The 22169-nt window shown below is 42.8% G+C and overlaps 1 protein-coding gene across 1 annotated transcript in view; it reads left to right on the forward strand.

The window, feature by feature from the left end:
• Window positions 1-22169, forward strand: part of LOC114050670 (3-hydroxyisobutyrate dehydrogenase, mitochondrial-like) — a 141525-nt gene that overhangs the window by 22305 nt on the left and 97051 nt on the right. Inside the window, exons 3-4 of the mRNA XM_027872531.1 lie at window positions 2393-2502; window positions 5707-5828. Coding sequence (XP_027728332.1) covers window positions 2393-2502; window positions 5707-5828 — 232 coding nt within the window. The remainder of the gene's footprint in view (window positions 1-2392; window positions 2503-5706; window positions 5829-22169) is intronic.

The following is a 22169-nucleotide window of genomic DNA, read 5'->3' on the forward strand; positions in this document are numbered from 1 at the left end:
TCCCTTACTTTTTCCATAATCCAGTGAATGTTGGCAGTTTGGTCTCTGGTTCTTCTGCCTCTTTGAAAACCAGCCTGCTCAAAAACTAGTGGTACTCGATTGCCTGCCAGATGACTTTCTACTTATATAAGGAGTCCACACTCCTTAGTCTGCCATTTGAGGCTCTCTCAATCTCCCTGCAGCATACCTTTGTAGTTTTACTCCTTCCCTCTCATGCGTTCTCTACCCCAAATAGGACTACCCATTTCTCAGAGAGGTTCCATCTTTGCTTATGCTGTTCCCCATGACAGCCATGTACCCCCTTGCTTATGCCCCTTTTACCTATTTGCCTCTTAAAATGCACCCAATCTTCAGAACCCACCCAACTTGAAAAGCTTTCCTTGGAAAGCTTTGCCTACTGCTCCTGGTCATAAATGATGATTTTTACCTTACAGTTCTCAGAGCACTTTGCATGTAGTGGTCTAATATAATAGAATGTCTGTTCTGTTTTGTTGTATGTTGTGTGCGTGGAGGTATGTTGGAGTGGAAAGAACTTTTTACTTTTTGGTTGAGTACTTGGGTAACCTTGGGCAAATCATTTAACGTCTTTTCAAACCTCAAGTTCTGACTTTTAGGAATAATAAACTCTGTGAGGATAATGCTTTGTAAACTCTGTAAATGTGAGCTGCTGTTACTGTCCACTCCGCTAAATTGTAAGACCCTTGAGCAGAGGGGCCGTGGGCTGGTGCTTCGGTGTCCCTTCAGCAGACTGGTCGTATCTCGTTCTGAGTCAGCCACGATCGTCCTGCCGACGTGATTAAGAACTCTGAAGTGCCTTCGTCTGCCCAGGCCCTCCTCTCTGCCCTGTCCTCTGCTCTTCCCACACCTGTACTTTGTCCTCTCAGTGACCTCTGGTTCTTCCTCCCCTCGGTGCTGGCTGCACTTTCTTCCTCTTCCCTTCTTCACTACCTGGCTTCTGCCCTTCCTTCTTCTCTTCTTCCTCTAACTCCATTTTGGGTGTTAGACTGTAAGCTCCTTGAGGGCAGGGGCTGCCTTTCTTTTCTCTTGCATTTCTCATGCTTAGCACAGTTCTTGGGGCATAAGAAATGCTGCATAAATGCTTGTTTCTGTGCTGCTGTCCCACTTTCCAGCCTGTCCTTCCTTCATGCTGTGGCTGTACTTGCTGTTCCTTACCTGCAGTTCTCCACTTCCTGTCTTTCTGCCCTTGCAGATTCCATTGCCCGTACCCGGATACCCCATCCTTCTCTCAGCCTCTTAGAATCCCTCCTTTCCTCCAGAGCTCAGCGCAGACGCTGCACCAAATCTTTCTAGATCCTTCCGACTACGAGGGCTGTACTCCCAAAGCTGCCCGTTTATTTTATATAGACTTAATGTATGTACCTGTTGTCTACTATGGTACAATAGAAACTTCCTGTGGTCAGGGACTGGCTCTGGTCTATGTTCCAGTGCTTAGCACAGTGCCTGGCACAAGTAGGTGCTTAATAAATGTTGATCAATCATATCATCAGGGTCTAGCATGGTGCTTGGCAGTAGTAAGCCTTATGAAATGCTTATTGATTGGTTGATAACAGGTGCTTAAATGTTCATTGAGTGACTGAAATACAAAAAACGAAACAGCCCCTGTTTTCAAGAGGCTTGTGTTCTCTTGTGGGGACACCGTACTCTTTCATTCCAACCCAGTTATGCACAGGGATGGTCAGTCACCCTCTTAGTCTCACTGTCTTGGTCACAAATGCTTCTCTCTTGGCCTGACCCTTCCTCCATATTGTTCTTGCCTTCAAATTTATTCTTGTGTCACTCTGTAGGTTTCTGTTTGCTAGAAGAGGATGCAGGCTGGCAGTGAACTGGCTAGAGGTCTTGGCTGAAGGATGCCCTCCTCCCCCTCCCCTTCAGTTTCCTTTGGCTTCCCACAAACCCACATTGTCAGTAATGTATCTGGGCTGCTCTGCCTGACGTGTTAGAATGTTTTCTTTAGCCAGCCAAAGTATATGACCAGCGAGTTTCCAGTCTAAGGCATTAAGTTGGAGGAACCCGTGAGAATTCGTGTGTCTGTTCCCAAGACCGCTATGGTTTGCCCTTTCTCTCATAGCTCCCTTCACACTTCTTAAAGTAAACAGTGCACTTTGATTCCATAGAAACGGGATTTGTAGGAATAGAAGGAATGTGTCTTTTAGACAGTGAAGTCATGGGTTGATCTTTTTTTTTTTTTTGGTTATCTCAAAGTAAGCATATGTGTTTATCTAACTATCTTGGGTATTACCTTTTGGCAAAGTAACTGTAATTGTGCATAATTGTGTTCTAGCAACTGTCTGAGCTTTAATTTTAAAGCAGGCCTAATGCTGTGTGCGTGTTTTACATTAAAATAATGACTTGTGTAATTTTTTTTTAAAAGGTGGTGTCTTCCCCAGCAGATGTAGCAGAGAGAGCAGACCGAATTATTACGATGCTGCCTACCAGCAGTAATGCCTTAGAAGTTTACACGGGACCTAAGGGGATTCTCAAGTACGTATCTGCATGTTCTGATGGAGCTTTCAGGTTCTTCCTTTGAACCATTAACAACATATGTATTATGTTTTTCTCTTTCTTTTCGGGAATTTTCCTGTGTTTTTGTTTGTTTATTTTGTTTTGTTTTGTTTTGTTTTTTTAACAGGAATTTTAGTTTTGCCACTAACTCCCTTACAACTCTCTTTGGATGTTTTTATGTTTCTTTGTTTTTTACTTTTGATTTTATTTTTTAATTAATTAATTTATTTTTAGTTTTCAACATTCACTTCTGTAAGCTTTTGAGTTTTAAATTTTCTCTCCCTTCCTCCTTCTCCTCCCTCCTCCCCAAGACAGTGTGCAAACTGATATAGGCTTGTTTTTGTATTTCTTGCTGTTATGTCTGTTACTTTAGCTCTTTTAAATAGTCTGCCTGCTGCGACTTGCATATTTAATAATCTTTATTTAATTTAATTTAAATTAATTTAATACTAATAATTTATATACTATTATATATGATATAATATAGAATATATAATAACATATAATAAATATTACTATTTAATAAAAATTTAACAATATTTTGAAGCTTTCTTAATACTATTTATGTTTGAGATGAAAGGAGTTGAATGTAGGGTTTCTATGAAACACTGATAATTATTGGGATCATCAGAGTTAATTAATATTTATTGAAGGCCCATGGCAGGTCACATTTACAGGAAGTACTTTTTTTGGGGGGGAAAGTATTCAAATATAAATGAATGAATATTATATGAACTATTGATTCAGGAATTTATCATCCAGGCCAAAGTTTTTGAACCCTTGAAAATGCACAGATCCCATTTTCACTGGGCTGTGTGGCTCCTCTGTTTTCTTGCCACCACCTGTCTGGTGTTCGTAGTCATCAGGACAGTGCTCCTGTCCTCGGTGGTGATTGTTTTCTGGCTTCACCCACTTCTTACTTCTCGAATTTGAGCTCCACCATGTAAGTCCAGCAGACACTGGGAAATGCGTGGCAATGGCTTAATTGGAAGGCTTCAGTCTATGGAGTTCTCCGAGTTTTCTAGTTGGCTTTCAAATGTCAAGAGTTGGTAGACTTTGGAGGTAAAAGTTTCTTATTAATATCAGAGAATTAATAACGTAGGTATTGAGATTACATTGGAAGGTATTTTGGGGGTGTGCTGTCATACTGTGGCCCTTGGCCTTCCTACTTAGGGTTGTTTATATTTCACCTCTTGCTAACATGCATTTTGTGAAGTTTCACTAATTGATGTGTTAAACCTGAACACGGGAGGTCTCTTCTCCCACTTGCATTGAAGGGTGCTTCTGACACCCAGTCGGATGAGATTGTCAGAGTTCTGCAGCCAAGCAGTAATTCACACCTAAACATTTGAGGAAGGATTGTTCCAAGTGTTATGTAGAATTTATATTGAAGTCCAAGACTTGTGAATGAAAGGGAAAGTGGATATTTTTGACTGAAAAACAAGGCAAAATGTTTATTACATTTTTTTAAAAAAATGTCCTTACAACATATTTTTAAAAATACTGTAGATTAAGACAGTTCCAAAGGACTCGTGATGAAAAATGTTATCTACATCCAGAGAAGGAACTATGGAGTCTGAATGCAGATCAGAGCATACTATTTTCTCTCTTTTTTCTTTCTCGTGTTTTTCCCTTTTGTTCAGATTCTTATTTCACAACATGACTAATGTGGAAATATATTTAATATGATTATACACGTATAGCCTATATCAGATTGCATGCCATCTTGGGGAGGGGGGAAGGGAGGGAGGGAGAAAAATTTAGAACTCAAAATCTTATAAAAATGACTGTTGCAAACAAAAACTAAGTAAATAAATAAAATACTTGTAGATTGCGCAGTATAACTTGGTTAACCCTGTAGATACAGAGCAAGTGTGTTCTAGAGAAGTTTATCAAACCAAATTTTGTCTAAGATTCCATTTTCCTTAACTTATATTGTGTAATTGGATGTGAATTCTTTTGAATTCTTGGTGAAAATAGTTTTAGTTCTTAAGCTTGTCACATCCTACCTATATCAGGGGCTCTGGCCGTTCTCTCGCGAGAGAGGAGGATGATGGCCCTGAGCTAATGAGGGAGGGAAGGGATTTCTGGGCATTAGACAAAGGCATCGCAATATTGTCTTGTCATTAATAGCGATGGATCAATGGGAATTACTTGAAGAGAAATGTTCTGCTTTTATTTTTGTTAATAATAGCAACTTGCACTCAGATTGCATTGTAAGATTTCCCAAGCTCATGGCAAACATGATCTGATTTTATCCTCCTCACACAATAGCAGGGACGGCTCTTATTAGCCCCATTTTACAGATGAGGAAATGGAGGCATATGGAGATTTTTTTTTTTTAAGTCTCTTGCTCAGGGCCCCTCAACCAGTAAATGTCTGAGGCTGGAGTTGAACTTGGGGCTTCTGTGCACTGTGCACCCCCTCGCGGCCCCGCTGCAGTTAGAGAAAGGGGACATCATTGCAAGAGAGAAATGCAGTGGAAGTGAAGGATTTTTTTTTTCTTATCCCCTTTTATGTTAATTCAAGGAGAATGAAAAAAAAAATGGCGACTCTCTATGGGATCCCCAAATTTATTTGCCTGGTACTTCCCCTTTCAGCCAGTTTTGTTATCATTTCAGAAAAGCTGCAGTGCCCAAAGTAAAAGAAGGTTACTGTGTCAAAGGGGGTAGACGGGCGCTCTTCCTCTTTCCCTCTCCTCCCCCCCGTTCCTCCCCCCTCCTTTCCCTCCACTCTTCTTCTCTCTGTCTCTTCCTCTCCCTCCCTCCCTCAGTCTCTTTCTCTGTCTCTGTCTCTGAATCTTTATCTCTCTGTCTCACTATCACGTATGGTTTATCTAGGAGAAGCTGTGTATAGCGATGTGAAATTTGCACATGTGGCTGGTGTGGGACAAAGAAGCTTGTTTTCTCCGTTTGTGCTCACGTTAGTGGTGACCGTGTCGTCTCGCTTTTTTTTAAACCGACATCAGTGAGACTGATTGCTCCTATTGTTTATGTGCTTGTCTGTTTTTTCTTCTTTTCAGAGAATGGGGGAATAGCCCATTATTGGGGAGCACCCTTTGATTTGGCTTAAACTGCTCCATTGCTTTGGAACGATTGGCCAGAGTGCTAATGCCATATGTTTTTAATGTGAAGTGTCCATTCAGGACAGAAAATGACAGACATTTTTTTATGTATTTCTTAGGAAAGTGAAGAAGGGTTCTTTATTAATAGATTCCAGCACAATTGACCCTGCGGTGTCGAAAGAGCTGGCAAAGGACGTGGAAAAGATGGGGGCGGTTTTAATGGATAGCCCTGTTTCTGGTGGTGAGTAGCAGCTACACTGAGTTGCCCGCCTGGCTGTCTGCCTGTCTGTCTGTCTTCCTGTCTGCCTATATATCTGCCTACCTATCTACCTGCCTGTCTGTCTGAAGCAGCAGCAGCTGCCCCTCCTGGCTTTAGGAGAACCCAGGGCATCTCCTTCCCCTGCCCCTTGTCTCGAGGATTGCCGTAGAACTCTTAATTTCCCAGACTCTCAATTTATGGGAGACAAAGCAGATTGCTGTGCCCCCCAGTCCTTTGTGGCAAGGAGGGTAGAAGCTATGCCAGAAGTTTGGAATTTATGCTAGAAAATAGCCCAGGGCAGGAAGAGGCGCATTGTAACAGCCACACCCGCCATTTTGCTGTGTCTGCTTTTGTGTGATCAGTTTTTTTATACTTAGACTGCTTAGTAGTCATGATGCCTTGTAGTGTCACTGAAGTTTTTGGAAACTTCATGTAATTTTTTGAAATGAACAAATTAAAAGTAATCACTTAGGGAATTTTGGAGTTGCCTTGATTTTTGTTAACTGGTTTTTAGGTATACAGCTCAGTAATTGATGCAAAGTATGTCATTTCAGAATGATTCTGTCCCCTTTGCCTTTCCACTCACACTGGCAGCACCCTAATTCAGGGCCTCCTCACTTCTTGCCTGGTCTGTCTCTGCCTTCAATTTCTCCTCACTCTGGTCTGTCCACAGAAAGGCCAGATGAGGGCCTGGGATGGGACCTCTGATGTTTGTAGTGTCGGAAACTCCCAATGAGGAAATGCCCTTTGCCAATAGTGGCTGGCACTTTCTCTGCAGCTTATGTCTTAGAGACCTGAGAATTTAACCGACTTACGCAGGGTCACACAGCCAGCCTGGGTCCGAGTCGGCCTCAACCTCAGTCTTTCTCGGCTCCAAGGCCAGCTCTCTGTCTCCTGTGCCAGGCTGCCCATCATTCTTCACGTGTCTGCCAAAATCAGGTTCCTAATGCACAGGACTAACCGTGTCCCCCAGCCTCTCAGCTCTTCCTCGGCCCTCTGTTGCCCGTGGGATTGAACGTAGGTGTTCTCCCAAGCATTTTGGGGCACCAGTAGTCAGGCTCTTGTCTCCCTTTCTGTTGCAGTGCCAGGCTACCTTTGCAGCCTGGTTTTCTCCCCCCCCGCCCTTTAATTTAACACATATTTCAGTTAAACTGAACTGGGGGATATTTTCTGATCATGTGCTTCCTTGACTTCATGCAGGCAGTCTGTCTCCTTCCTGGAGCTGAATCTGGTGTCAGTCCTTTGTCTAGGTCCCTCCTTTTCCCATTCTGTCCATTTGTGGGCCTGGCACAGACACAGAGTCTGAGGTGGCACAGACTCAGTGGCCATCTCGTTCGGACACGTTTCTAACCCTGGGATGAGAATCCCCTCCACGGCACCCCCTCCGGGGGTGGAGTTGTCAGCCTCCTCCAGGAGTGTCTCGTTCTACTTTTGGCCATGATGTTGCTAGGAAGCCTCCGTCTTACACTTGGCATCTCCTGTCTCCTCTCCTTATTCTTGCTGCTGGGACTGAAGAGGAGAAGGGCATCCCTCTTTCACGCTATGGCCTTTTCAGTACTTGAAGACATTTATCACATCCCTCAGAGGCTTCTTTTGTTCAGGTCAAAGATACCCAGTTCCTTCAGCCAGCCTGTCGAGCCCTCTGATTGCCTTGTGGCTTTCCTGGGAGCTGTCCGTTTTGTCTGTGTCCCTCCTAAAATATCATTCAGAAGTTTAGAATCCACCAGAACTCGTCGTCTAACTCAAATCTCTTCAAGTCTAGTAGAATGGAGGTTTCTTGAGGGCACAGGCTTTTGCATTCATGTCCTCAGTGCCTGGAACATAGTAGGCACCTAGTGAATTCTTGCAGCTTAACCAACTGATGGGTTATCCAAAGGATAACTTGAGGCCCTGTGTTAAATGCTTGGCTGACATGTAAACATACGTGCTTATAACCATTTCCTGACCAACCGGTCTAATGACCTTGTGGAGAAAAAAGGAAGGAGCTTAGCTTAGCACGATTTTCTAAATGTTTTATGGATGCTATTTTAAAAAATAATTAGTTTCTTCCCCATGACTCTCCTTGTAAACCCCTGCCCAACAGAACCATCTACAGGAACAAAGTAGGCGCAGTCTCAGCCACACCTGGAAGTGCGGTGCCGCTCTGCCCCTGCAGACCACCACCTCTCTGTCAAGAGGCAAGAAGCGAGCTTCACCATCAGCTTGATGGAGCAGCCTCTCTTTCTCAAGAGCCAGAAATCCTCTCTCCATGATCCGGTGCAGCAGGGCAGCGCTTTGTTAGTACCCGAACCGGATCCGCTGGCGCCGAGTTTGCCGGGCCCGTTCTCCTGCCTCTTGGAAACAGGGGCCAGCCCTGGGGCACCTGCTCTTCTTTGCCATCAGGTGGCCGATCAGCACACGCTTCTTCTTTTTTTTTACGCTTAATAAATGTCTATTTAATTAAATGTTTTTTAAACTTGAATCTATCTGAGATTGTGGAAGGAGAAGGCATGATTCTCCATCTGTAAACAGTTTAGGCTAGATGCGTGTATAAGGATCTTGGAAGACAAGCGAAACAAAACAGATCAAAACAGTACTCAGGCATGACAGAGATCATCACCCATCCACCAGTAAAAAGAATCTGCCCATCTTTCTCCTGTGTATAACAAGATGGACTACGTGTTTGGCATGTTTGATAGAATTCAGACATGTGGAAGCGCAGATGATAGTATTTGGTGGTGGGTTTTTCAGGACAAAATATTCACCCTAACTGGCAAACTAGACCTTCTGAATAGTATGATAAGACAGGTTTTTTACTTTCTTTTTTCATTTCCTTCACCAGCTCATTCTATTTTTTTAATTAATTAATTAATTTTTAGTTTTCGCCATTTACTTCCACACGATTTTGAGTTCAAAATTTTCTCCCTATCTCGTCCCTCCCCCCACCCCAAGATGGCATGCATTCTGAATACCCCTTCCCCTAATCTGCCCCCCCTTCCATCCCCCCCCCCCTTCTCTTATTCCCTTCCCCTTCAGTTTTCCTGTAGGTCAACACACATTTCTAAAGTGTCTCCTGGGTACCAGGCACTGGATTAGGCCCTGTGCAGATGATGGTGAGAAGGAAATAGTTCTTGGCCTTCTCTCCAGGGAGACAAATACATGCGATCTTGTAGAGAGGGCCAGCAGAAGCACAAGAACCTAGCCGCAGGTTCTTCCACTGCCTAAGCACGTAGTTTGTTCTGGCCCGGGACCTGGAGTCAGCTGCCGGATCTGAAGAGGGCGGGAGTGATTTTGTTTTGTTCTCGTCCCCTCAGCGCCTTTCACGGGGTCCAGCGTAGAGCGTGTCCTCATTAAATGCTTGCCAGCTGATTGAGCTGGATGGAATTTCAGCGCCCTTCAACCGTTTCTGTTCCTCCTTCCCAGTGCAGTGATTGGACCCCAATGAGGCCTGTAGCCTTCTCTCTGGTTCCTGACATCCCTATCTCGTCTGTCCATGGTATATGTTAGAGGACATTCATGTCAGGCGAAACAACAGAAAGAGACTCGATGGAGACAGGGTGTCCTGAATGGAATGGTGGTGGAAGGGTGCAGAAGGACCCATTTTCTCCTAGCTTGAACTGTCCCTAAGTCAGTGGGACCCGAGGACTTGGACATTGAGAAACTCTTAAATTCGTATTTATCACGTGTATTTTTAGAAGCATTTCACTGATGCCTTTCTCCTCTCTGAGTCATTTCTCACCTGCTCTAGATCATACTCACACCTGGGACACAGAAAAGCAAACCAAAACATGAATTCCGTCACTTTGTTCATGTTCACCCCTGATCTCTCCATTGTGTGGAGGTACGTTTTGTTCTTTCCTTTTCAGGATCTTGTAGTTCAGCTTCCTTTGAATCATCTTTCATTTACATTGCCATGGTCCTTGTGCTTCATTTTCCACTTTGTTTCATTTTCTATTCGCCCCCTTTTGGAATGAAGAGGGACATAATTACAAAGTGGGGCACTTTGGAAAACTGAAAAGAAGGTGTTAGAAGTGTGTGTTAGTCCGTACTGTCAGATAAGTCAGACAACAACGGTCTGCCATTAATCCACGGTGATAGAGGACATCCTCAGCATTGGCACACCTTCCACAGTGCCAGCTCACAGCCCATGGGTTCCTTTTTATCCAGTGGAGATCAGCCAGGTTTTATCACAAGTTTCCCACAGAGGGATTTCCCAGATGTGTAGGAGGTTTTCTTCTCCTTGCTCCCTCTGTATCACAGGGACATCATTGGGCCACTCAGTTTGTTTCCTTCTATTGACAGTATGTGAGTGTTCCACTCCCACCTTCAGTCTAGATTTCCTCAGAGATGGCTTTTGTGCTGGGTGTTCCATGCAAGTCATTGATAGGGCCCTGCTGGTGCCTGCTTCTGCCTGCCATGGCCCTTCCATCACCCCTTGAGTTATTTGCTCCCATAGTTCTGTGATCATTGTGTTCTGGAGACCATGGGGGTTACTGAATGACCCCTCCTACTTTAGGTTTTGTGTTGAAACAAAAGGTGCCTTTAACAGTCAACAAAAGAAATTTTTTTAAACCTTAGCAGGAGAAGGATCTTTCTTTCAATTTCTATTTTACCCTCTGGTTCTAAAATATCAGGGCAGTTTTCCTTGATAATTTCTTGAAAGATGATGTCTAGGCTCTTTTTTTGATCATGGCTTTCAGATAGTCCACTCTCCTGGGTCTATTTTCCAGGTCAGTTGTTCTTCCAGTGAGATATTTTACATTGTCTTCTATTTTTTCATTCTTTTGGTTTTGTTTTACAATGTCTTGATTTCTAATAAAGTCACTGGCTTCCAATTGCTCCATTCTAATTTTTAAGGAAGTATTTTCTTCAGTATTTTGGACTTCCTTTTCCATTTGGCCAGTTCTGCTTTTTAAGGCATTCTTCTCCTCATTGGCTTTTTGGACCTCTTTTGCCATTTGGGTTAGGCTATTTTTTAAGGTGTTATTTTCTTCAGTATTTTTTTTTGGATCTCCTTTAGCAAGCTATTGACTTGTTTTTCATGATTTTCTTGCATAACTCTCATTTCTCTTCCCAGTTTTTCCTCTACTTCTCTTACTTGCTTCTCAAAATCCTTTTTGAGCTCTTCCATGGCCAGGGACTGATTCATATTTTTCTTGGAGGCTTTGGATGTAGGAACTTTGACTTTGTTGTCTTCTTCTGGTTGTATGTTTTGATCTTCTTTGTTACCAAAGAAAGATTCTATGGTCTGACTTTTTTTGCACAGTTTGCTCATGATCCCAGCCAATTAACTTGAGTTTTAAACTCTTTGTTAAGGTAGGGGTCTGCTTCCAGTGTGGAGAGTATGCTGTTCCAAGCTTCGAGAGTTTTGTGCAGTTGTTTTCAGAGATACTTCTAGGGACCTATAAATTTCCAGTTCTTCCAAGGTGGTATGATCAAGAACGAGGTGTTTGTTCCTTTCCTGGCCTGTGCTCTGGTGTATGAGTGACCACAAGCACTCTTTGCTGCCTTGGAACTGTGAAGAACATTCCCTCTCCACTACCACTACAAGCTCCACCACACCAGCACTCCTCCTCACCCCAGGACCACCACCCAGAACTGTGACCCAGATCCAAGCACAGGCAAAGCAAGAGAGTCCTGCGTCAGCACCAGCAAAGAGATGAATCCCCCTCTGATCAGCCACGCGATTCCCCCTCAGTCTGTGGGCTGGAAGCTCAGGAAGCAGCTGCCACCCGCCCTGGGGTTGCACCAGACCTGGGGCTGGGACCAAGCTTCTCTCTCACCACAGTTACAGACTTTTCCTACTGACCTTGTAAGTTGTCTTTGGCGTTTGTGGGTTGAGAAGTCTGGAAACTGCCACAGCTGCCCGTGATTCAGTCTTCTGAGGGCTGCTCCAGCTTTGCTGAGGCCTGTTTTGCCTGTGTGCCCACGCTGAACTGTGTTCCTCTTCCCTGCCCAGCGTGATAGATCTTTCCAATCAACCATCCAGATTGTCTTGGGCTGGAAATTTGTTTCACTCTGTCTTTTTGTGGGTTCTGCTGCTTTAGAATTTGTTTAGAGTCATTTTTTACAGGTATTTGGAGGGATTTGAGGGAGACCTCAAGCAAGTCACTGCCGTGTCCCCCAGGAGAAGGATCTTTAACAAGGGTAGGTGTTGCAAGACAGCTCAGGTTGATTGAGCTGATTTTTGTCATCTCTCATCTGAGTCACTGCCGTGACCCACCAGTCAGGTCTCAGAGCTCCTGGTGCTTCCTCTGGACACTTTCTCTGGACTCTGATGGTGGCCAGAATCTGGGCTTTGAAGTCTCCCGAGTCAGCCAAGTCTCCAGAAAGTTCTGAATGCCTTTGAAGAGTGAGCAGCCCTAAGGTGAAGGGAGTGGAGGGGCCAGGATAGTGCTCCTGCTGCCGCTTCCCACCATTCAAAGGGTAATGTGGTTGTTACGAGTCATGTAGGGTCATCAAAAGCACTGAATGGTTACTCCATGAAATCTAGCCAGATCCCTTCCTCGGTTTGTCCCAAATAATCATCCATCTGTTGTGCTTGTCCAAGACACTTTCATTGATGGACTGATTTGGGCTTCCCCGCTGGTTGTGTATTATAGGCTTGGCGGTCTGCATTTTTCATCCAGATTGTGTCTGCATGACCGTGGGCAGCAGCTCTACTGGGGGTAGCGGTCAGGTTTCAGTGCAGGTTATTTGTTGATTCTTATTCAAGGCCTGCAGTTGCACACTGGGGATTTGTCATCTGTCCGGTTATAAAAGGTAACAAGCTTCTTGTGCCCAAGTCCGGCCAGTTGGGTTTGGCTTGGTATTTGGTAAGTACTCAATTTTCAGAGTCTGCATTGAGAAGTTGCTGTTTCTGCTTTTCCTCTTCATGACCTGCATTCATCAGTAAATCTTGGCTTCTTAAAGATAATTTGTCTGTAATTTTTGATGTTGTTGGTGTTCTTATTTTATTTTTCAGAGGACCTGAGTTCAGATCTTTTGTTTGACCTTAAGTCAATGTCTCAAGTCCTCTCCTTTTTTTAATGTTAAGAAGTTGGAGAAGATGATCTTTAAGGTTCCTGTTCCCTTTAAATTTAGGATTCTTTGATTCCACTCAGATTTTTAATAATATGATCTCCATAGACCAGTTGATTTGGCGGAAGCCAATGTTGGTAAGTGATTAGCACCTTTTTTGGTTTTGGTGAAAACATCATTTGTAATCCCTTCTGGTGAAAACTTTGTGTCTTTTGAGACCTTTTTAAAATCGATTCCTGACTCCTTTTAGGTGTATGTTACACCATATGCAACAGCCTTTTGTTTATAGGAAGTCAGGTCCAGCCCCTCTGTCCCACTCCTCATCTTGAGCCATTTTCTGTAAACAGTATTTTGGGCACATCGGGAATAAAGTACAAATGTGGTGGCAGAGAATCTGTTTCATTTCTTTTTAAAGTACTTATTTTCATTGATATTTTTTTTGTTTTTAAACCATTGTTTCCTGATATAGAATCATCATTTCATGTCTGCATGTTGCTCTCTTTCCAGTTTTTCCTAAAAATGTTTTGGGATTCTCTGGTTTAGGTAAGTCTGCTCATTTTTGCTGTTTTTTTCATTGCCTTTCTCCATAGTGTTTTGAAAATGACCTTGTCAGTTAGTTAGTCAGTAAACATCAAGGGTTTACTATTCCAGGAACTGTGCTAAATACTGGGAACATAAAGAAAGGCAAAAGACTGCCCCTGCCCTCAAGGAGCTCACAGTATGCAAACAACTATATGTAGAAACAAGCTATATCGGGGGTAAATTGGAAATGGTCAACAGAGGGAGGACACTGGGATGCAGAGAGGCTGGAAAAGGCCTCCTGGAGAAGGGGGGTTTTAGTTGGGGCTTGAAGGAAGCCTGGAGTCAGAGATGAGGAGGGAGAACATTCCAGGCATGGGGAGACAGCCATTGAAAATGCTCCAAGTTGCGCCAAAAGTTATTAATAATAATAATAGGTAGCATTTATAGAGCACTTTAAGGTTTGGAAAGGGCTTTACAAATATTATCTCCTTTTATCTTCCCACCAACTCTAGGAGGTAGGAAGCTGAGGTGGAGAGAGGCTAATTGACTAGGGTCACACAGCTAGTATGTGTCTCTGGCAGGATTTGAACACAAGTCTTCCAGATTCCAAGTCTTGTGCTCTAACAGCTGCACCACTTAGTTGCCTGGGTGTATGTAGATCATTTCTTAAGCCCTCAGTTTACAAATAGAAACAAATGAGCTTGCTGCTCTGGCCTCCAGGAGCTCACCTTGGGATAGGCCAGATGCAGCCAGGCAGCCAACTGTTGACCATCCCGAATGGATTCTCAAGCGTTGCCTTCCCCTCTTCCCAACGACGGAGTTGCTGGAATTTGTTACACATTTTCCATGCGGCTGTTGCTCTGTGAATAATTGATAACTAATTCTACAGAATAAGAAAGTTTTTCAGCTTGATTATGTTCTCTTAGTGGCCTTCCTGGAGCACTGAGTAATTCAAACGACTTTCATTAGCTGAAAATTTTTAGATTTTCTTAGAAATATTCTTTGTTTTTAACATCTTGAAATTGTTGTGCTTCGTATTTATCTTTGCCGGTAGTTTTTTTTTTTTAAATTCTTTAAAAAAAAAAAACCTCATTTCATGAAAAGTCTAATACAATAAAAATGCATGTAAATAATCTCAGTAATAAAATTTCCAGAAAATGTTTCCCATAGTGGGGAAAATTGGCAGCTTTCCTTGTGCTCCAGGTGCAGTAGTTATTTTGTACTGGCAGTTTGCATTTATGTCTGGTTGGTGAAAGCTCTCATTTTTAATCAGATCTGAAAGTATTTCTTTACCAGGTAACATTGTAAATCCTGCCCTGTGGACTCTTATCTCACAGTGGCATCTTTTAGTGTCAGTGGCCCAAAGCTGTCTTCCCTGAAATAGATTCTCCATGGAACAGAAAGCAGCCAGCTCTCTCTTTATGCCTGTTTCTCCCCCATAATGAAACGAAATCCTCTCCCTTTTGACGTCGGGGTTTGCAAGCAATGGGCTTCAGTGCCGTTGTACCCCATTCCCCCCTTCTCTCTTTAGATTGATTTATGTTAGTGTGCCCCATCAGTTTTCTGGACTCTCTGCAAGGCGTCAGGAGCTAGATGGTGGTGGGAGAGGGCTGAGATGCTGTAGGCTGGGAAGTCCTAGCCCGCACTTGGTATGGAAGCCTCCATCTCAGAATCTCGACCTGGAGGGCCCTCTGAGGTCTCGTGGTTCAGCTGGTGCCTGATCTGGAATCCTCATCCACTGCCCCCAGCAAGCTCCTGTTAGGCCGTGGCTCCCTCCCGAGGGAGCTTATGGCAGTCTGGGATCCTGACAGCAGGGCTAAAGGGGCCTCTTTGCCACTTCTGCTCAGGGTTCTTTGGGGCCAGATAGAACCATTTTAGCCCCTCTTCCATTGAAGGTGGTTCTCATATCACCTCTCGATGGGCATTTTCTGGGCCAGTCTTCCCTGGTCCCTTCATTCCATCTCAATGTGGCACAGCCTTCAGTAGGTGAGAACTGCCAAGGTGCCAGCTCCCCTGCGAGGTCAGGGAAAGAAGAGGCCCCTCTTTCCTAACTGTCCTCCTCCCTGCCTGCAGAAGTGCCCCATATCACAGACCCTGTTTTGGCTCCTACAAAAACCTATAGGGCAGGAAGTCTACCCATTTGCTTTCTTTTTTCCTTCTCTTAAAATTAATTAAAGTATTTCTGCTTGTAGATTTAAGTTCTTTTACTTTGAAATTAAGATCCTTTTTTGGATCTTTACAATGTAAATGGGAACATTTTTCTGACTTTAGGGATGATGACAGCAGTTCAGTGTTGTAACAAATCAGATTCTTTGCTTTGCCTCTATCATCTGAAGCAATGAAAAAGTTTAAATGAAGTTTTCTTCTCAGTTGTATTCACATAAATCATTTCTACATTTCAAACTGTATTTCAAGAAAAATAAATGTGAACTATGGCATACCATGCATCTTATCAGCTGAAGAAATAAATGAAATTAGCTGTCATATCCTATTAAAGTAATTTGGAATCAACTCATTTCACATCCAAGTAGGGCCATTGTGCAGAACCTTGGTAAGGGGCTTCCTCAGGGGGCCACGGAGACACCTCTTCCCTGACTGATAACTCCAGCGATATTTTCTTGCTTTTCGTCCACCCGGATGGCTCGGCAGTTTTTTGACCTCTGACCATTCCAGTTTCCAATCCAATCTACCTATCAGCAAGCACATTACAAAGCACCATGCTGGGTTCTGAGAATACAAAGACAGAAAGCCACCGATCCCTGTCCTCAAGAAGCTTGCCTTCCACCACGTGCTGTGCACAGCACGTACACAGGAGGGAGAAAGTGATAACCGCGGGAAGTGGCGCATGAGCCAAAGTTTGGTCAAAGCTGGCTGCTCACCTCCTTGGCTTCTGAGACATTGCTCTCTTTTGCATGGTTCTCTTCCTAACTGTCCGACTGCACTGCAGGTTCCTTTGCTGGGTCATCATCCATATCCAGTCCTTCACCACGTGTATCCCCTAAGGCTCAGCTTTGAATCCTCTCCTCTTCTCTTGGTGATCTTATCTGCTCTTGTGGGTTGAGTGAACATCCCTGCCCAGGTGACTCCAAAATCTCTGTTCCTGCCAGATCTCCTCAACTCCAGTGCTATATCACAGACTCAGTGTGTCCAGATGGAATGTATCTTTCCCCCTGTACTTGACCCTCCTCTGGATTTCCCTGTTTATGTTGAGGTTACCACCAGCCTGATGCTACCTAATAGTTGAGGCAGTGGGTCAATGGAGTCCTGGCCCTGGTGGGTTAGAGAGGAATGAGGTTTGTTTGAGATACTTGCCCTCTCATCCTAAATTCAGTTATTTTTGGGCCCAGGACGCCAGTGTTGAGTTTGTCATCTCTCCCAGAGTAGTGGGGCCCGGGAGGGTCTTTGGTCTTGGAATGGGTATTTCTCTTGTCCAGATTTCAGCTGCTTCTTCTGAAATAAGAGGATATTGGATGAGATGATCTATTGGGTCTGTTAGAGTTCCAGAATTCTGTGGTTCTAAGTTAACTTTTAATCTGCAACAAATATATCACTTTATTGTGACCTAAGGGTTATTTATGATGGCAATAGTGCCCTGCTTTCAGGGCATATGTGTGCTTTTCATGACATTGGCCAGTAACATTCATATTCCTGTGAGTTAGCTGTACTTTTTCAGTTGGCTCCACTTAGGATTATCAGCAAATATTTGTAAAATGACTGACTGATGCATAAGAGTAGTCTCTGACTGAAGAACATAATGATTTTAATTGACCTAGAATTAAAACCCATGTCTGTGACCTTACGGCACACTTTTGAGTTTCTCACAAAACAAGGTAACTGGATGTATGATAGTAATAATTAAATTCAGTGTAAGAAATGTTTTTCAAGGGACTTCTGCATGGCTACTATGTGGCCCTAGGCTTTCTTTACTGCTTTTTATACTCTTCTGGAAAAAGAAGTTTGGCCTAGAGTGGAGAAGGGATCCTACCATAGTCAGCTTGAAGTCTTTCCCAGATTCTTCTGTGTAGAGTGAATTAGAAAGCTCTGTGCTTCATAGGAAGGTGCTCCAGGCCCTGCGGTCTCCAAGGGCATCTTCTCCTAGCTGAGCTGCAATGGAAACGAATCCGGAGGAGTGTGATGATCGCCAGAGGCCTGGTGTGGTAATAGGCAGCTGAGCTGCCCACTTTGTGGAGGTCTCGATAGTCTGATTTCAGTGCGGATCAGCATCCAGACTGAGTAACTGAGCATCTGTGTGTGTGTTCATGTATGTGTATGAATAACTCCATGGAGATTTAACATTTCTATTATATTTCGGTTTGCCTGGGTTAGTTTTGCAGTTTGAGAGAATTCTAGAATATTGAGTAGGAGGCAGCAAAGCTTGTTAAGTAGTTTGCATTTAACAAGCTAGGAAGAATTTCAAGTATGGCTTGCTTGCTAAATTTTTAGAGGTAAAAGGCTCTATAGACTTTAGTTAGATCTATGCCATGATTGTTTTAAAAATAAAGTGTTCAGTCTTGGCCTTTTACTGTTGACTAAATCAGATACCTAAATCAGTTTTTCCACCCTCCCTCTATCTAATTTATGGCAAGGGGTCCACAGAAACAAAAATAATTGATATTTTGGCACCTTATAGGGCCATCATGGTTAAGGGTTTGTTGGCATTTCTATTAGAAACCTTTCTTAGGTTTATAACTTGGCAGTTTTACTTGGCTTCAGGCAGAAACATGCTATTTTTGTCCAAAAGCAAATTATTTTACCAAGTTTTATTTAACTGAAGTTGGCTTTTATATTATATATGAGGGGAAGGAGGATTATCTCTGGCTGTTTTCTAATGCTGTCCACTGTTTTAACATAATATGATACTGTTAGAGGACAGCAATAATATAATTATAATTAGTATTATTAACATTGTTAGGTAATGTAGTCATTAGTTGCAATCTTTAAAATTGAAAATTTAAGTTTTCTTTCTTGTGAAAAAAGTGCATTCATACTTATTAAATTAGTTGTCAGTGTCTTAAAATCTTGGAAGACTCTAAAGGTTTCCGTTGTTGTTGTTCCAGCTGATGAATCCTAATCGTTTAAATCAAAGCAGTATTCAGTAGCATTGACATGTATTGTTGCATCCTAAAATAAGTCCATCTGCAAAAACAATGATTAAGATGAGCATTATCTTTTCTGCATGTGGCCAATTTTGTCCTAGACACCAGGAATTCTTAGAAAGAAAGAAATTTGTCTGGCTGCTTCGTACAGTAGGTAGGCCAATTCTTTTAAAATTTAGCACATATCAACCAAAATCCAGTGAAATTCTTTGTTACAGTGATTAACATTTTCTCATAACGTATATTTTTTTTCTTTTGTGTCCATTACATTTCTTCTTTTGATAACATGATATAGTCCTAGATTTTTCTACTGCTTTTTCTGTACTATGTTCTCATGTCCCAGAAAGAGGCGGTAAGTGATTCTAAAAGCAGACAGATCCCTCTGCAGCCGTTCGCATTCTCTGCAAGGAGGAGGTCCTCTCTGTGAGCTTCCAGGCTGGTGTCTTTAAAGAAGTTGTTAATAAGCACTTAATACCAGTAAAGATGACCGCCCAAGATAAGATTATTTAGGGAGTTCTAATAATTTGCCTTTTGAGAAGATTGACAAATGAGGATGCTAACTTTAACCTAGGTTTTGCCCTATGTTATTACTGATGGAAAATGTTTCAATTAATTAATTTCCCTCAATGTATATTTTCTGCCTATTTGCATTTCCCGTTCCCCTAAATCTGAAGCCCCACTTCCAGTTGCAAAGCAGATTCCTAACTTGTAATAATTAGGGGGATTACTGCTATACTATTACTACTAAGATTTGTCCATGTCCAGGGACATGGTTCTCCGTCCCTCCTCCTTCCCTTTCCCCCACCCCCCCATGCTTAGGCTGGGAAGCATGTGGATAAGGCAGGGGTCCACCCTGAAGTTTCAACCCAGGGAATTTTTAATGTCCTGTAATTGCCACTCAGGATGTAGGACAGACCAGACACAACTGGTCCTGTTTGGGTAAGGCAAGATTGGCCACCTCTTTTAGTAGAGAGATGTAGTGGTCTAGCAAATCAGTCTCCTATAGATGTTCATTATATGGAATTAATATTTCTGGCGATGTCTGGTGGTTTCTAAATAGTATGAAATTACTTTCCATGTGTTGTGTGTATTGTATGTCTGTAGTTGTCTTTGGTGTGATCCCTAAAAGGTATTGGAGGCCAGGGAGTGGAGATGAGGAATTTTACAAGTCTGCCTGTCATGTGATCAAAATGTCATCCATCAGTTTTATTCTTATTGCTTTAAATATTTTTGACATGGTCAAGAAAAGTCCACTTGCAAATGTCAGAGCAGGAAAGTGTATGTTCGGGTGGGAATTAGTCTTTCTATTTCTGTTTCTTATAGAATTCTGATTTAGTTTTACTCACTTGTGGACCTTTAAAATTTAAATGCACATTTTAATTGCAGCCCACAGTTCATTGCCAAGTGAGATAACATGGCAGACAAGTGCATTATGAGCGCTCCTCTATCGCGAAGTGACCGCAGCCTGACCTGAGTAGAGAGGTTTGGTGTGTTTACCTCAAATTTTATGTTGTCAGTTCCTCTGTACTGCCTCAGTGTTAGAATGAGGACATTTTCTCTCACGGGAATGGATTGGCCTTTATTCAGGCGTTAAGAATACTTAACAATTAGCCAGTGTCTTTTCTTTTTGGAGGTGACAGCTTCATAAAATAAAAGTAGAGAGTGGTTGTGTCCCTTCTCAAATGTATAGAAATATTCCTAGATCATTTTGATTGAAAAAAATTAAGAAGTTATATTTACAACAGTTGATGATAAATCTATATTTCATTTTCCTGTTGTTCATCCTATTCTTAGGAGTTATACCTTTTTCTTGGGAGTAATACCAGCTGTTTAGTGTACTTATCCATATTTTAAAGGAATAGAAAATTGGCATACATTAAAATAGTTAATTGGCTTTTTCAGCCAAGTCAGGTTAATAAAACTTTTTTTTAAAGGGAGAGAAATAAAATCCTCCCCTCCTACCTTTTACTTTATAGGGTTTTATTAACCCTTTACTTTAGGCCATCACCATGTTCCTCTTAACGTCTTTTCATTAGACGAGTACCTAAGAAACAGGGAAAGAATGAATCTTGTGCAATTGTCAGGTGTCTGTAGACAATCAGATTTTAGAATAAGCTATCTTACAATAAAACCTTGAATAAGGATGCCAGTTTGTTGAAAATGGAGCACATCATTTGGGGAAGGGGTGGTGTGCTGGCATTACATTATATTTCATTTTTAAAACTCTTAATAATTCTAGCATGGTTTTGAAAAACTTTTTTAGAGCCCTTGGGAATATGTGATAGCTTTATCTTATGGTACTGAATTGGACTCCCCTTTTAAGTTCTTTCTGTATGGCTTACTCGTGTTTACACTAAATCACCTAAATTGGTATTCGGGGATCGTGGTCTTCCATCTCTCCTGTCCTGTAAACCTTGCCATTTGGTTGGCCTTCCCCAGCACTGCAGATGTTCACGAGTTAATAGTAAAAGAGCACATTGGAGACAGAAAAGGCCGCAAACTGTGACATGTAATACTTAAGGGCTCATGACAAGAGGTAATTTTTTTTCTGGGTAATCCTATTGTCCTTTTCAGTTTTCACTGGTAGTTCGGACTGGAAACCGTAAAGTTAAACTTTTTGGAATCGTTACTGCCCCAAGTGGGAATATAAACCATATTGAACAGAATTTATTTAGCCTATTAAAAAGTCAACCTAAAACTATAGTTAATTAGTTTACACTATGACGTCACTTCTGGTGGGGACTCAGCCTGGTCTGGAGCAAGGACAGCGGGACCAGGTGAGCGCCGCTGCCCGGCCGGGCTTTGAGATAATGATGAGTTTAAATTTCCTCTTAGAGCTAAGTGAGAATAAAACTGAGGCAGTAAATCCTCTGGGCCCGAGCCATTAAGTGGAAGAGCTGGGAACGCTCCAGCTCTGGACTTAAATTGTTTGTTTATCAGCTGGCGCCGAGTCTGGAGTCGAGAGCTGGAGATTTCTATCTGTGACAGAACTTTGAAACTCTGGCCGGACACTTTCATTTTAACTTAAGGTAACTTGAGTTTATAGCTTTGGCTTTAAAGATTACTAATGATTTACTCATTTCCTTACCATTTAACCAGAGTGGACTTTTTCCCAGGAAGGGATCTGTGTTTATTTAGGGCCTTTGTCTGCGGGGGGATTAAAAGGAAGGCCACCAGCATTGTGAACTTGATGGTAATAAAAGGTCACCAAAACACACCATAAAAACATTCTTACCATGGAATTCATTATACAGTGTAGCTCTCCCCTCCCCCACTCGTGTTAGCATTTCTCTTGTTAGGCTCAAACCCCCGAGGCGCTTCTGGTTGTCCACTTTCTAAAGATCTGAGATGTTTTTCCCTGCCTCGACTGTAAGAGTGAAAGTGCCCGAGAAGGCCTCTGCGTCGGAGATGCCTGTGGGCCTGCTCCCCGAGATCTGGAATTCTCAAATGCTTCCAGGGGATGGAGGTTCACCCATCGTAGAAATGATCCCCTTCCATTCAGTGGGCTTGGGGGAAGAGGAAAGCCTGCAGAATGCTGCTCGGTGGGTGGTGGGGTGTCTGGGCCACCAGGGGGCGTCCAACCGCAACCAAACCTGCCTGCAGCTTGCTCAGGGAGAGGGCTGGGGGAGGTTTTTGCCATTTCACTTTTATGCCTAATTCAAAATCTCTGATACTAGAGTTGGTAAAATGCATCCATGTGTCTCTA

The sequence above is a fragment of the Vombatus ursinus genome, unplaced genomic scaffold (assembly GCF_900497805.2).
Source record: "Vombatus ursinus unplaced genomic scaffold, bare-nosed wombat genome assembly UNPS02014799.1, whole genome shotgun sequence".
Taxonomy (NCBI): domain Eukaryota; kingdom Metazoa; phylum Chordata; class Mammalia; order Diprotodontia; family Vombatidae; genus Vombatus; species Vombatus ursinus.